General features: G+C 35.5%; 1 protein-coding gene across 3 annotated transcripts in view; it reads left to right on the top strand.

Annotated features, from left to right (window-relative positions):
- The window catches only part of LOC109622797 (ATP-binding cassette sub-family C member Sur), a 253,803-nt gene that overhangs the window by 93,957 nt on the left and 147,027 nt on the right, over positions 1-12,819 (top strand). For all 3 annotated transcript variants that reach the window (XM_062850774.1, XM_062850772.1, XM_062850771.1), the window contains exon 5: positions 5,688-6,330. In XM_062850774.1, the coding sequence (XP_062706758.1) occupies positions 5,688-6,330 (643 nt within the window). The remainder of the gene's footprint in view (positions 1-5,687; positions 6,331-12,819) is intronic.

Raw genomic sequence — 12,819 nt, 5'->3', positions numbered from 1 at the left:
TCACACCAATTTTATCAACGTGAAGGTCTGTCTTGTATTCTTGTATGCCGTGGCTCGGATAGATTTATCACATGCTGGTATTGTTCAATTTGTGCACCTTTATGATACCTAAGACTTAAACATTTTTAGTTAATTTAGACAATTGCAGTTAGGTATAGCTCCTTACTTTTAAAGAAACAACTACGGCAAGAATCCCCTAAGTGACGAAGAAAACCGAACCAAGGAGTACGTATTGTGTTTGAAGAAGTTTTTTTTCGCCACAATTATCATCGAAAGCAGTTAATATTCACAGTTTTATATTTGTTTAGTAAAATTGTCTAATAACGAGTAATTAGACATAAAAATTATAAATAACCGTATATCTTTGTAAACAGGTAGCCCTACTCAACTGACAAACAATAGAATTATTGCTGCATGTCTAACGGTTGCACAATATACAGGGGATAGACAAAATGATCGGGACAGGCAAAATTTTCACTTTTCAAAAAATGTTCAATTGGCTGTAACTTTTCGAAAAGTGCATCAAATATTCTCAAATTTTTACTGTAAGTTCTTCAACCAGTTGTATATTAGTGGACAAAATTTGGAAAAGATCGGACAATTCTTCACGAAGTTAAAAAGATTTTTGAAAAAGATAAAATTATCCAATAGCCAACTTTGAGCTGTTATATCTCCGGATTCAATGAACCGAATGCAATGAAATTTTGACCATTTATGACTTATATAATGAGCTATGAAAAACCATTGACTTTACTTAATATTCTTAACACGGAAGAAAATTATAACGAATAGATTATTTTTCTAATAAAACACCAAATTATCCAAAACATTAACATCGTTTCAAAATTCAAGATGCAAATTATAGTTCATTTAGTTTCCCTCTAATTGACTTATATATAAATGCGTTTTGAAGGAAAGTAACAACATAGCCGCCAATAAATTGAAAAAGTAATGGGATACATATTAAAAATAGACCTATTTACTAAAAAATCGTGAAAAAAATAAAATCGCTATAACTTTTTCACTTGTTAAAAATTTCAAGTTAAGTCAAATGTTTTTCAGAGTTCATTATATAAGTCATGAATGGTCAAAATTTCATTGTAATCGGTTCCTTGAATCCGGAGATATAACAGCTCAAAGTTGGGTATCGGATAATTTTATCTTTTTCAAAAATCTTTATAACTTCGTGAAGAATTGTCCGATCTTTTCCAAATTTTGTCCACTGATACACAACTAGTTGAAGAACTTACAGAAAAAAATTAAGAATATTTGATGCACTTTTCTAAAAGTTACAGCTAGTTGAACATTTTTTGGAAAGTGAAAATTCTGCCTGTCCCGATCATTTTGTCTATCCCCTGTACATGTACTAAGAACAATGTGATTATCTGTCGGATATCAATAGTTTGATCTTCTGTTCCTCTCTATAGCATCGTGGCATTATAGACGAGTTAGCAACTTTTCATTTGATTCTACAGCTTTATTGACATATTTACATTTACATTTTACTTTAAAGTACATATGTCTGAGCACATACAAAAAATCAGAACGGATTGAAAACGTCTTAACTTGTTCTTGTTCCTACTTGCAGGTTGTTGATATTATAACAACTTTTTCTGAAAGATATCAGAGAAGTTATCTATGTACTAGCAGTTAGTACTAACCCACAAAAAAGTTCGGACTTGCTCATTTAAATTTATCTCATTCAATGGTGAGAATATAAAGTGTAATATGTTTATTATACACATTAGATTTACTCTCTATGAATTTAAATATTATTTGTAACCTTCTACATGAAGTTGCGGCCCTTGTTTGTGAAATATGTAGTGCTACAAGAGCTACAGGTTCCCATAAAGGGCAAACGTGGCAGATCTAGTGCTACTACCGATGACGCAAAAAGAAATTGCTCGTTGCAATTGTGTTTTAGATGCTACAGGGAGGTGATCAAAGGCAAGCAACTTGTTTGCACTAAAGCTGAATTACATCGAAACTGGTTGAACATCATTCAGACTTCTCATGAAGTTGCTGCGGTTGCTGAATATTTGCGGGCAAAACCCAGAGACCAGGCTGATCAGATGAAACTGTCAAATATTCATGAACTGCCATCCAGATGTAAACTGGCGTCAACGAGTGACCAGAAAAGTAAACCGATTTAATCAACGATTTAAACGGCTACGATTTTGTTCACTGATTATTTGTTTTTGATAACGAAATGGGCCCATACCCAGCTGCAAAGCCGTGGGAATCAAGCATAACCATGCTGAGAATGACGGGCTCGATTCCCGGTCATGGACTCTTTTCGTGGAGGAAATTTCCTCGACTTCCCTGAGCATGCAGTGTTTTCGTGCAAGTCATACGGTATACACATGCAAAATAGCAATTGGCAAAAAAAAATTAGTTGAAAACTGTAGAAGTGCTTGTAGGAGATATAATAAAAATATAAAAAAAAAATCGAACAATTTTATTTATTCTTATTATATCTCCTACAGTGCTCATAGGTTCAGCTGAGAAGCAGGCTTCGTCCCTGTAGGGACGTTACGTCAAGAAGAAGAAGAAGAAAAAGAAGATGACGAAAGAAAACATATATCTAGAGTACCAGGCGTACATTGAAGTTGAGAAGCTGTTTGAGGAGAATATATGACGAAGTCACACCTAGAAATTTCAAGAGCACAAATCTGAAGAACCAAATGACGGTATGTGCTGTAAAGTTGGTCGATTTGTGACCTGCTGGTACCAGTCAAATGCGAAACCCTAAAGACATATACGCATCTGTCATAGGATGCAAACACATAAATGGAATTGAAAGGAACAGTATTTCACGCGATCTTATACTCACTGTTCTAGTACTTTCACCAAACTGCCCATTAACACAAAACTGTTATCTGCTGGATTTCCCATTCACATGGGAATATTATGCTTTTCTGGGTAGGATAATAAACATAATATAAAAAGTATATCGTCGGGAAGTCATGCTTGCAATGGAAAAACAGTGTTTTGTCATTAAATGTGTTCTTAAAAAAAATAAAGAAAAAATATCACATTTTTTCAAAAAAAAAAATGTTCTAGACCCGCCGATAGAACTTTCTTATTTAAGTCTCAAATGAAAGGGGGGACCCTTAGCTTTCGTTTGGTGGGTGTCTTAGCGATACCGATTTTTTTAAATTAATGTTGCCCACCAGACACACCGTGATGTGGAGATTACTTGAGTTCTTCATTTATTTTTGGGCTTTTGAAAAGGCATAGAGTAAAGTGGGGCAAAAGTTCGAGTGGGGCAAGAGTTTCTTTTGAAGTTTTTGAGCTCAATTCAAATTATTTCTTTCGGGTGTCAAGGTTGTTCGAACCATTTTTGAAAAAGAGTCTTTCACTCCAAAAATTATGAAAATTGATGAATATTCCGAGAAGTTATGACAAAATGTTGGTTTTTGATCAAAAAATTGTAACATGCGATGGCCCTTCCAACGCATGGAATGAAATTTTAATGAAATCGAATTCGATATTTTATTTTGGGGCGTAACTAGGAATATTTTGAAGATGCTCTAGCATGTATACCTTTTTGCAAAAAAGATTTGGAAATCGTATTTTACACATAGTGGGGCAAAAGTTCGAATTGTGGGGCAAAAGTTCGAGTCATGTGGCAACTTTATGTATAAACCTAAAATTCTGCAAAATGTGCATATTATCTCTAAGAGTGATGGAATTAGTGAGAAAATTCGATTAAAGTTGAAAAAAAATGTTGTTTTATCTGAATTTGGCGGAAAACTACTAATTTTTGGTGTAGTAAATTTAACCCCGATTTGGGTAAAATCCAAATCGAATTTTGAAGTGTATTCCAGTTCTAACATCAAATATTAAGTGGTTTCAGGTATTCCTATTACCAAAGTGTCAAAATAGTGTGCTACGGTTAGCGAAATTCCACAAACACTGGATTCGAACTTTTGCCCCAGTGGTGGGGCAAGAGTTCGAATAAAACACACACATACAAAAAGTGTTGTAACTCAAAATTGAAAAGACATTTGGCGTAACTTTGTTCAGCAAAATTTTAGCTCATGGATGGTAGAATCACCACACGGTATTTATTTATTTTTATCTGCTTCGATTTTTTGAAATAGGTTGAATTATCAACTAAGGTCGAACTTTTGCCCCACCTTACTCTAAACTCTGACTTAATTTATGTACAAAATCCCCTTTTTTATGCAAATTATTTTAATTTATGCATCCCTTGCCTATGGCATAATAAGAGGTTCCAGTGTATAATGTCTTCAAGATGTTCATTTTGGAGCTTGATATTTCAACTGTGTTTTGTCAGAGACTAGACTTTAAGATTTTTCCGCTGATACTGTCAGAATTATCAGCATGAGTTATAGGGTCTGGAACCATTTGGGCAGGGGCACCTATTTTGGGCACTTGCTGATATAACTCAGTCAATTTCTAACCGATTGAATTGAGTTTTTGAACATAACTAGATACTGTGCGTATTTGATCGTGTCTCAAAAATCAAGTCAATCGGTTTAAAAATGACTAAGTTATAGCAGTAAGTGCAAAACATAGGTGCCCCTGTCCAAATGGTCCCAGACCCTACTGTTCTGCAGTTTAAATCAAGAAGAGTTGACAAGTTTTAACGACCCAAGAAAAATTAAATGAGGGGGTGTAAGTGACAAAAACCCACTTTCGAGTTAATGAGGTTTAAAGTTTTTCGCCAATTTTTCATCCCTTAAAAATGTATGGAGTTTCAGTTTTTGTACGATTTATCGTATTTTTCTAATCATCGTAAAAATAATCTTAAAAAAGTTCCTGAAAACTTGAAGCCGGGGCCCGTGGCGTAGTGGCTACAGGTTCACTTCATACGTGGGTGGTCATGGGTTTGATCCCAGCCCCGGCACCTGCAATTTTTCGTCAGTTGCTCTTTCGAGAGCGGCTGACACCTGATCCTCTTCTGAGCATAGATTCTAACGGACCTGGAAACTTGGATATCGGCTAACGGCAACTCATAATGGACCCCCTAATCGGACTGGAAAAGGAACAAGTGCCACACATCAGCATCCTTATTCTCATCATTCTACCATGGTACAAAAATGACAATAGTGCAATGGTAGCCAGTTCGATATAGTAGAATAGAATACATTTAGGCACTGTACAAAGTGTAAGTCGAGCTGCCAATTGGAATCGCTCACGCAGTGCTCTAGTAGACAAAAGAGCTGTAAATTCGGTTAAGTGGTTGAAGGATAAAAATAAAATAAAAAACTTGACTTCTGTACAATTTTTCGATTTGCTCAGCTCAAAATCGACAAAATGATCACTTGCAGCCCTTTGCATCTGGGCCTCAAGATTCAACGAGCACGAAATCAAGGCAATGTCTGCCACCATCCCAGACGGATTTAAAATCCCTCCGTGCAGTCAACACGTAAAAAACAGCTTTGTTTTCTTAGTAGCACTATGATTGACATCCCATTGCGAGCTTTCCTTAGGCACGTGCGATTGATTAATCACAGACACACAGACAGGGCAGTAACTCACCATCAGCCGCTGGCTGTGCTCATAATCAATTTGTTTTCAAATTTTCCCGCTCGTAGTACCGCCCACCACCCACCACCCAGACCCAACATCGCAGCCCCTAGGCGGGCCGAACCCTCGATAACATGAAATCGCACTAATCCTTTGATGTGACTCGTTGGTTTTCTTTCTCTTTGCAGGCGTCGACCCACGCCCTGTGGCGTTGCTACGTGCTCAACTGCTGGCGAATGTTTCTGGCCGGTGGCGTATTTAAGCTGCTGGGCGATCTTTGCGCTCTGGTGGGACCACTTTGCATATCCAATATCGTCGATTACATCGCAAAACCCGTGACATCTTCATCGTCGTCCCCGGCTGTGATGACAGCGGGTGGACGAGGGACCGCGGGAAACGGTGTAATTCCAAAGGATGACTCTTCGCTACCGGCGAAGTTTAATCTTGGGAATCAATCACTTTTGACAGATGGCACCGTCGCGTCCGCAGTCATGCTGGGCGTCGAGAAGGTTCAATTGGGCCCGCTGACCTGGAGCGAGTTGCTAGCCAATGGATGGTTTGTCGCCGTGGTCGTCCTGGTGGCATCGTTAGCGCAAGGAACGTTTTCCCAGGCCAGCACCCACATTATGGATATGGAGGGTATCAAACTGAAGAATGCCCTCCAGGGATTAGTGTATAGGAAAACTTTGCTGCTCAGTACAAGCTGTTTTCATTCTGAAGGTGGCCACGAACCGCGAAAAGCATCGGACCAGAAAACTGACGATGAGAATGTGGCTTCGAATACTAATAAAGGCGAGATTGATGAAACGACGGGCGGTACAGTTGCGCAAGGTGAGTTAGTGCAAATTGTTTGAAGCGTAAGAAATATAGCTCAAAAAATTAAAGCCGATGGAGTTCTATTATATTCTGTTCTATTCAGTTCCTATCAGTGCTGCCATGGTAAAATTAGAGTTGTTTACTCAAGATTTCTAAATCTAATCGCTTTCATACTGGTAAGCTCCCACAGCAATGACTTCAAATAACTGATTTATTACGACTTTTTTCTGTAATTACACTGTTCGACAAAAAAAACTTTTGTCGTGATCAGAGACCCCATTAGTGGGGCATAAAAGCGCATGGAAAAAGTAGAAAAATGCCATTTTCAAATCTGTTGGAGCACCCCTAGAAACTTTTTGAGATGAGTTTGAATTTTATTCATTTTTAAAGGTTCGACAAGAGCTTTAGAAATCACCATAAACACATTTGATATACAATATCTCTGAAATGCAGTTTTGTGCACCGCTGAAATTTTCACAGATCTGAGAAGCAACTTTGATAAATAACTAGTCAAAATGTCTACCTATTACGACATTCCGTTTCATTGATACATATTCGCGAAGGCTTAACTCTGACTTATATAGTGAAAATTTTTAAGTTTTTTTTTTTAATCTAACCCCATAAAGCACGCCCATATTCATATCCATTTAAAAAACTTCTATGCGTTAATGCCGTGCAGCGTCAGTCTTTCGGATACTTCGAACGCCTCGGAATTGGATGGATTTCCGCTCCAGTAGGAGAAAACGTTTCTTTACAGGTTCTCCACTAGATCACTAGATGTGACGTTCGTTTTCTAGTGTTAATGTATTTTCAGTCTCTGACTGAAGAAGATGAAAATTGTACTTCAAACTTCTGGTTTAACTAAGTATAATTCTGGAAAGCTATACGAGAAATTTCAGGATATGATTACAAAGGATTCACAGGAAGAAAGTTAGATTAATTCATTGAGGTCAGCATGAGTGTTTTAAGGAAAAACGTTTCCAAAAAAATGTAATGTTCTAATTGGAATTTTCAAAAACTTTTTTGTCGCTTATGGAAATGAACAAAGTTTATTGTAACATTTGACATCAAATGATGCTTTCATAATCATGTTTTAATATCAATAAACTGCGATTTTGAATGCGATGAATTAGGAACACAATTCAGGCAAAATAAACTTCGTCCACTTAATTCAAGGAAGTATTTTGATTTGATCGAATTTCGAGTCGTGCCTAAATTTAAATATCCATATATCGCATATGGATGAGAATGCTTTTCAATGATTTGGTGTGTACCTAAGTAACCGTTCCAGATTGCTTAAGCAGTTCCATGTTCTTAAAAATTTAAATACGATGCGGAAAATATATTCAAATTCCAACGACCTCTGCATTGAAACAAATTTGGACTATTCACATTGGACTAAATAAATTATATTAACTCGCCTTAGTGCTTCTGGATAGATAGTATATAACAGTATATTAATAAATAGGGTCTAGGACCATTTAGGCAGGAGTACCTATTTTGGGCATTTGCTGCTATAACTCAGTCAATTCCAAACCGATTGACTTGAACTGTTGCACATAGCTAGATACTATGCGTATCTGATCGTGTCTCAAAAATCAAGTCAATCGGTCCTTAATTGAATGAGTCATAGACACAAGTGCCCAAAATAGGTGATCCTGCCCAAATGGTTCCAGACCCTATGCCGCTGGAACTCATAAAGCAATTTTACATTCGTGGAGGATATAATTGAGCTTGAAATTAAGATTGGAAATATTTTTATTTTTTATGACAAATTCAATTAATTTTCTAAAAGTGTCTTCAATGCGCCAACATATTTACACATTGCATTGTGAAACTAACTAAAATGTGATGAAAACAACAGTGCTTGTACGATTACTTATAGTAAATGGAGAACGTTCTCATTTTTGGCTTGCATTTTTTTAGGGTTGTATTGTTTTGAACAGTCGCGAACTTAAACCATGTTTTCTGCGCAATGCCAGCTTCAATTCATTGTTTTGGAATAGGTTTGTTTTATTCAATAAAGTTATCAATTTTACCACCTTGGTATGGCTAGGAGGTACTTCGAAACATTAAGTGAATATAGACAACCCACGAAAACACTGGAAACGTTTTTTTGTACTGATCGCAAAATATAAATGTATTTGATTTTATTTTTATTTGTACACAGGCTTACCACGTTAGTAATTTGAAAAATCGACCGGATTTTCTTCTCAAAATTTGAATTCAATTATTTAGATCATAAGTGTAGCATTTCGAAGTCAAATCAAAGTAAAATAGTTATTTTGTTATGATTAGCTAAGGATGGGGGCTTGCTTTTTGTGATTGAATTAAAAGAAAACTTCAAGGATTTGTATTATATAAGTCATATTTGATTCTTCCCGGATATGTATCAATGAAATGGAATGTCGTAATGCGTTGAAATTTTGACTAGTTATTTATCAAAGTTACTTCTCAGATCTGTGAAAATTTCAGCGGTGCACAAAATTGCATTTCAAAGATATTGTATTTCAAATGTGTTTATGCTGATTTCTAAAGCTCATGTCAAACCTTCAAAAATGAATAAAATTCAAACTCATCTCAAAAAGTTTCTAGGGGTGCTCCAACAGATTTTAAAATGCCATTTTTCTACATTTTCCATGCGCTTTTATGCCCTACTAATGGGGTCTCTGATCACGGCAAAAGTTTTTTTTTGTCGAACATTGTTAAGGCAAGGGCATTCTTGCAGGTATCCTTCTGTGAGCTCAGCAATAATTCTTCTAAAGATTTCTCCAAAGAGTTTTTTATTTTTTAAATTTATTTCTTCCCCTGTATTGCTCAAGAATTTTCTCCATGCTTAACTCCAGGGATGCCGCCAATAATTCCTTCAAGATTTTTAAAAATTCTCACGGAACTCTTATAGAAATCCTTCTCCTTCCTAGAATAATTTAAGCATGATTTGTTTACAAGTTCTTCCTGGGATTCCTTTAGTGATTGCTACGGAAGCTTGTGCATGCATTCTTTTATGTGGGGATTTTTTTTCATTACCGTACCAACTGGGCTGAAGATTCTCAGATTTTTATTTTCATTTCACAAAATTTCGATAGTTGAGAAAATTCGTAAAGAAAAGCCGGAAAAACTATGCCCGAACTCGTTGAAAATTTTCAAAAAAATATTTTGAGAAGGTTATTTTATAAGCTTTAATCGCTGAAATATTTGGAATGCACTTTTTTTTTTCGTTTTTGAGTTATAGCCAATTTTGTTGAAAAATGTCCAAATGTGCCATATAAGCTTTTTCGTTGTAAAATCATAACTCAAGAACGAAGCATCGCACAGTGATGCGAGGGCGGCGAAAAGTCAAAAAATCAACTTTCAGATATGGGTCCTGTATTATTTTTGTACTATTTCTATATGTTTCGAGAGCTTATTACCAAAGTTTCAATAAGATTGGACCGAAATTGATTTTTTTACAGCATTACAAAGTATGTGTTGAAAAGTGTTGCATTTTTAGTTTCCTTGTAAAATGTATGGGGAAACGAAAAAAAAATCAACTAAGTTTTCAAATATGAGGACGCAGTTGGACACATTTCACGCTATGCTTATTTTGAAGATTTTCACGTCGTCTTTCAGAAAATCAATGGGTCATCTTGCGCAATCTTGCGCAACTTATGTTTTAAGTCCCTTGAACATAGAGTATGATACAATATTTAGTACAAAATAATACCGTTCGTGCCTGGACTTGGTATGCATATCATTGTAGTCAGGATAAAAGCACCTGTAAAATGGGTTCTTTTTTTCTTTTGTAGCTGAGATTGGCGATGCTAAAACGATTTCATTGCATTTTTGTGTTATTCACTTGAGCCGTCCAAGCTCGCACGTCCTAGAGTTTAACGGAGCCGTACATGCAGTTTGAATGAAGGCAGCGTTCAGTTGTTGTCGGCAGCCTATTTATTGCACCCATAAACAAATAGCAATGCTCCATAGAAAATCAAAAAGCGCTAAATAAAGAATGAACATATGTTCCATGAAAATGTGCAGTGTTACCCATAAATAATTGAAAACGTTCCATACTTTATAAAAAATGTACCGGTAAAACATAAAATTTTCTCATTAAAAGTGAAATTTTGCACCAATAAATAATACTGAAATGATCCATATTAAAATACAAATGTTCCATAAAAAAATGCAAACGCTCCATAAAAAAATTAAATTGTACCCATAGAAAACTGAATACTGCTCTATAGAAAAATTAAATTGCACCATAAAAAATTGAAATTGCACCATAGAAAATAGATTAATTCACCATAAGTATTATCAAACTGCACCATAGAAAATATGAATTGCTCCATGAAAAAATTAAAATCCTCCATAGATAGCATATTCTCATAATTTAATTCGACAGGGCTGAATTGCTTTACATTGCACTGCTTTAGTGGTGCAAAAGTTTAAAGTTATGGAGAATTTTCAATTTTTCATAGAGCAAATTGTATATTATGTGGTGCAGTTTGATAATACTTATGGGGCATTTGTCTATTTTCTATGGTGCAATTTCAATTTTTTATGGTGCAATTTTATTTTTCTATGGAGCAATATTCAATTTTTTATGGGTAAAATTTTAATTTTTTATGGAGCGTTTGCATTTTTCTATGGAGCATTTGTATGGAACGTTTTCAATTATTTATGGGTAACATTGCACATTTTCATGGAACATATGTTCATTCTTTATGGAGCGCTTTTTGTTTTCTATGGAGCATTTGCAATTTGTTATGGTTGCAATAACCTTTTGCCGTTGTTGTCTCTATTAGTATAGTACGGTCAATATGACCCAAATTCAAATATAAAATAGGCATACCTTATTTATTTATGCACGGAGACTTATTATTCTGGGGTAACATAAAATGGCATCAACATTTTCGATAAAGTATAAACCGTACGAGCTGAACAAAAAAATTATAAATAATACACTAGGGTCATATATAAACACGGAAAATCAAACCCTTACAGCCCAATGACATTTTAACCAAACAACACCATTTTATATATCATTCGATTGAAAATTTGGTTTAAAACTCGATGTTGAAGTAAAAAAATATTTGTGGTACAATGATCACCGGGAATCGACTACAAAGCATATCATGTTGACTATAACACTTACAACATCTTCAACAATTTAGGTCTATAGGAAAGCTGGTTTTAAGTAAAGTTAAAAAATATGTTTACACTATAGGGTATTATGCTGGCTGAAACAGATCATCGATAGCGGAAGCTATGCTAGAAAATTTTCGGACGTTTCGGGGTGCTCCAGGGAACTTGTGGCAAGAAACATGTATGTAGTAACGTCAAAACATAGCGTGTAACAGCTCTTTCGTGTGATGTTTTATGAATGTTCTTCGGGTTGTGCCTGAACGGATGGGCTATAGCAGAAAAGTTCGAAGTACAGAACGTCTAAAGACAAAAGGTCGAAAGTCTATGGACAGAAGGTCGAATGGACAGAAGGTCGAATGAACAAAAGGTCGAATGGACAAATTGACAAATGGACGAATGGACAAAAGGTCGAATGAATTAAAAAAATAGTAAAATATGCTCTCAGGGGGTTGTAAGACAAAAGGTCAAAAATCAAAAGGTCGAAGGTCGAAGGTCAAAAGGTCGAAGGATCGAAATAAATGAGATAACTAGGATCGAAAGGACAGAAGGACGAATGGACTAAAGGTCGAATGGACAAAAAAAGGACAAATGATCAAATGGACAAAAGGTCGAATGGATAAAAGGTCGAATGGACAAAAGGCCGAAACAAAAAAAAATAGTACAGAAGGTTGAAAGGACAGAAGGACGAATGTTGAATTGACAACATAAAGAAGAGATACAATGCCGATGCGACCATCTTTTTTCCTGTTTTATGTTCTCACTGCAACTTGACCTGCATCTCTTCAACTTAGCGCTTCCACAATTATTAAATGCAGGGTTTCTTATGCTTTTCATTGCATTGTATTTGTATTTTGCATAATAGGCATAATACCGCACTATATCCAGGAAGTCGACATTTTTTCTGATCGTAATCGAACCTCTAATCTGGGCTTATTATAATAGTTGGTGTTTACCTGGTATAAGTGTTTTGAAGAACTTATACCTCTTTTGAACGATGGCTGTTCTCTCGAGTAACTTGTTTTTACAGTTATTGGCGTGATTACAAATACTTTTTTTTAAATAGTATTCTACAATCTTTTGAATAATATTCTTTCTAGTAATGCTAGAAAATAATTAGCGTACTTACGAATAATACATTTGTTTCTTATATTTTTAATCTTGAGAAATTCGTCATTCTGTCAAGCTATATTTCCAAAGATGAGCAATTCCTCCACATTATACTTTATTACTATATCTGATTTCGTTTTGTTTGTTGATATATCAGCTAGAGATTTATCCTTCTTTAATTCATAACCTGTTCTACGACATTCGTTGTCATAGTAATGGTTAGAATTTTAAATGGCAATATTCCAATCAAATCTTCTATCTTTAATCCATAGG

The sequence above is a fragment of the Aedes albopictus genome, chromosome 2 (genome assembly GCF_035046485.1).
Source record: "Aedes albopictus strain Foshan chromosome 2, AalbF5, whole genome shotgun sequence".
In the NCBI taxonomy this organism is placed as follows: domain Eukaryota; kingdom Metazoa; phylum Arthropoda; class Insecta; order Diptera; family Culicidae; genus Aedes; species Aedes albopictus.
Note: the sequence above shows the minus strand (reverse complement) of the source record. Positions and strands in the feature narration are given on the sequence as shown.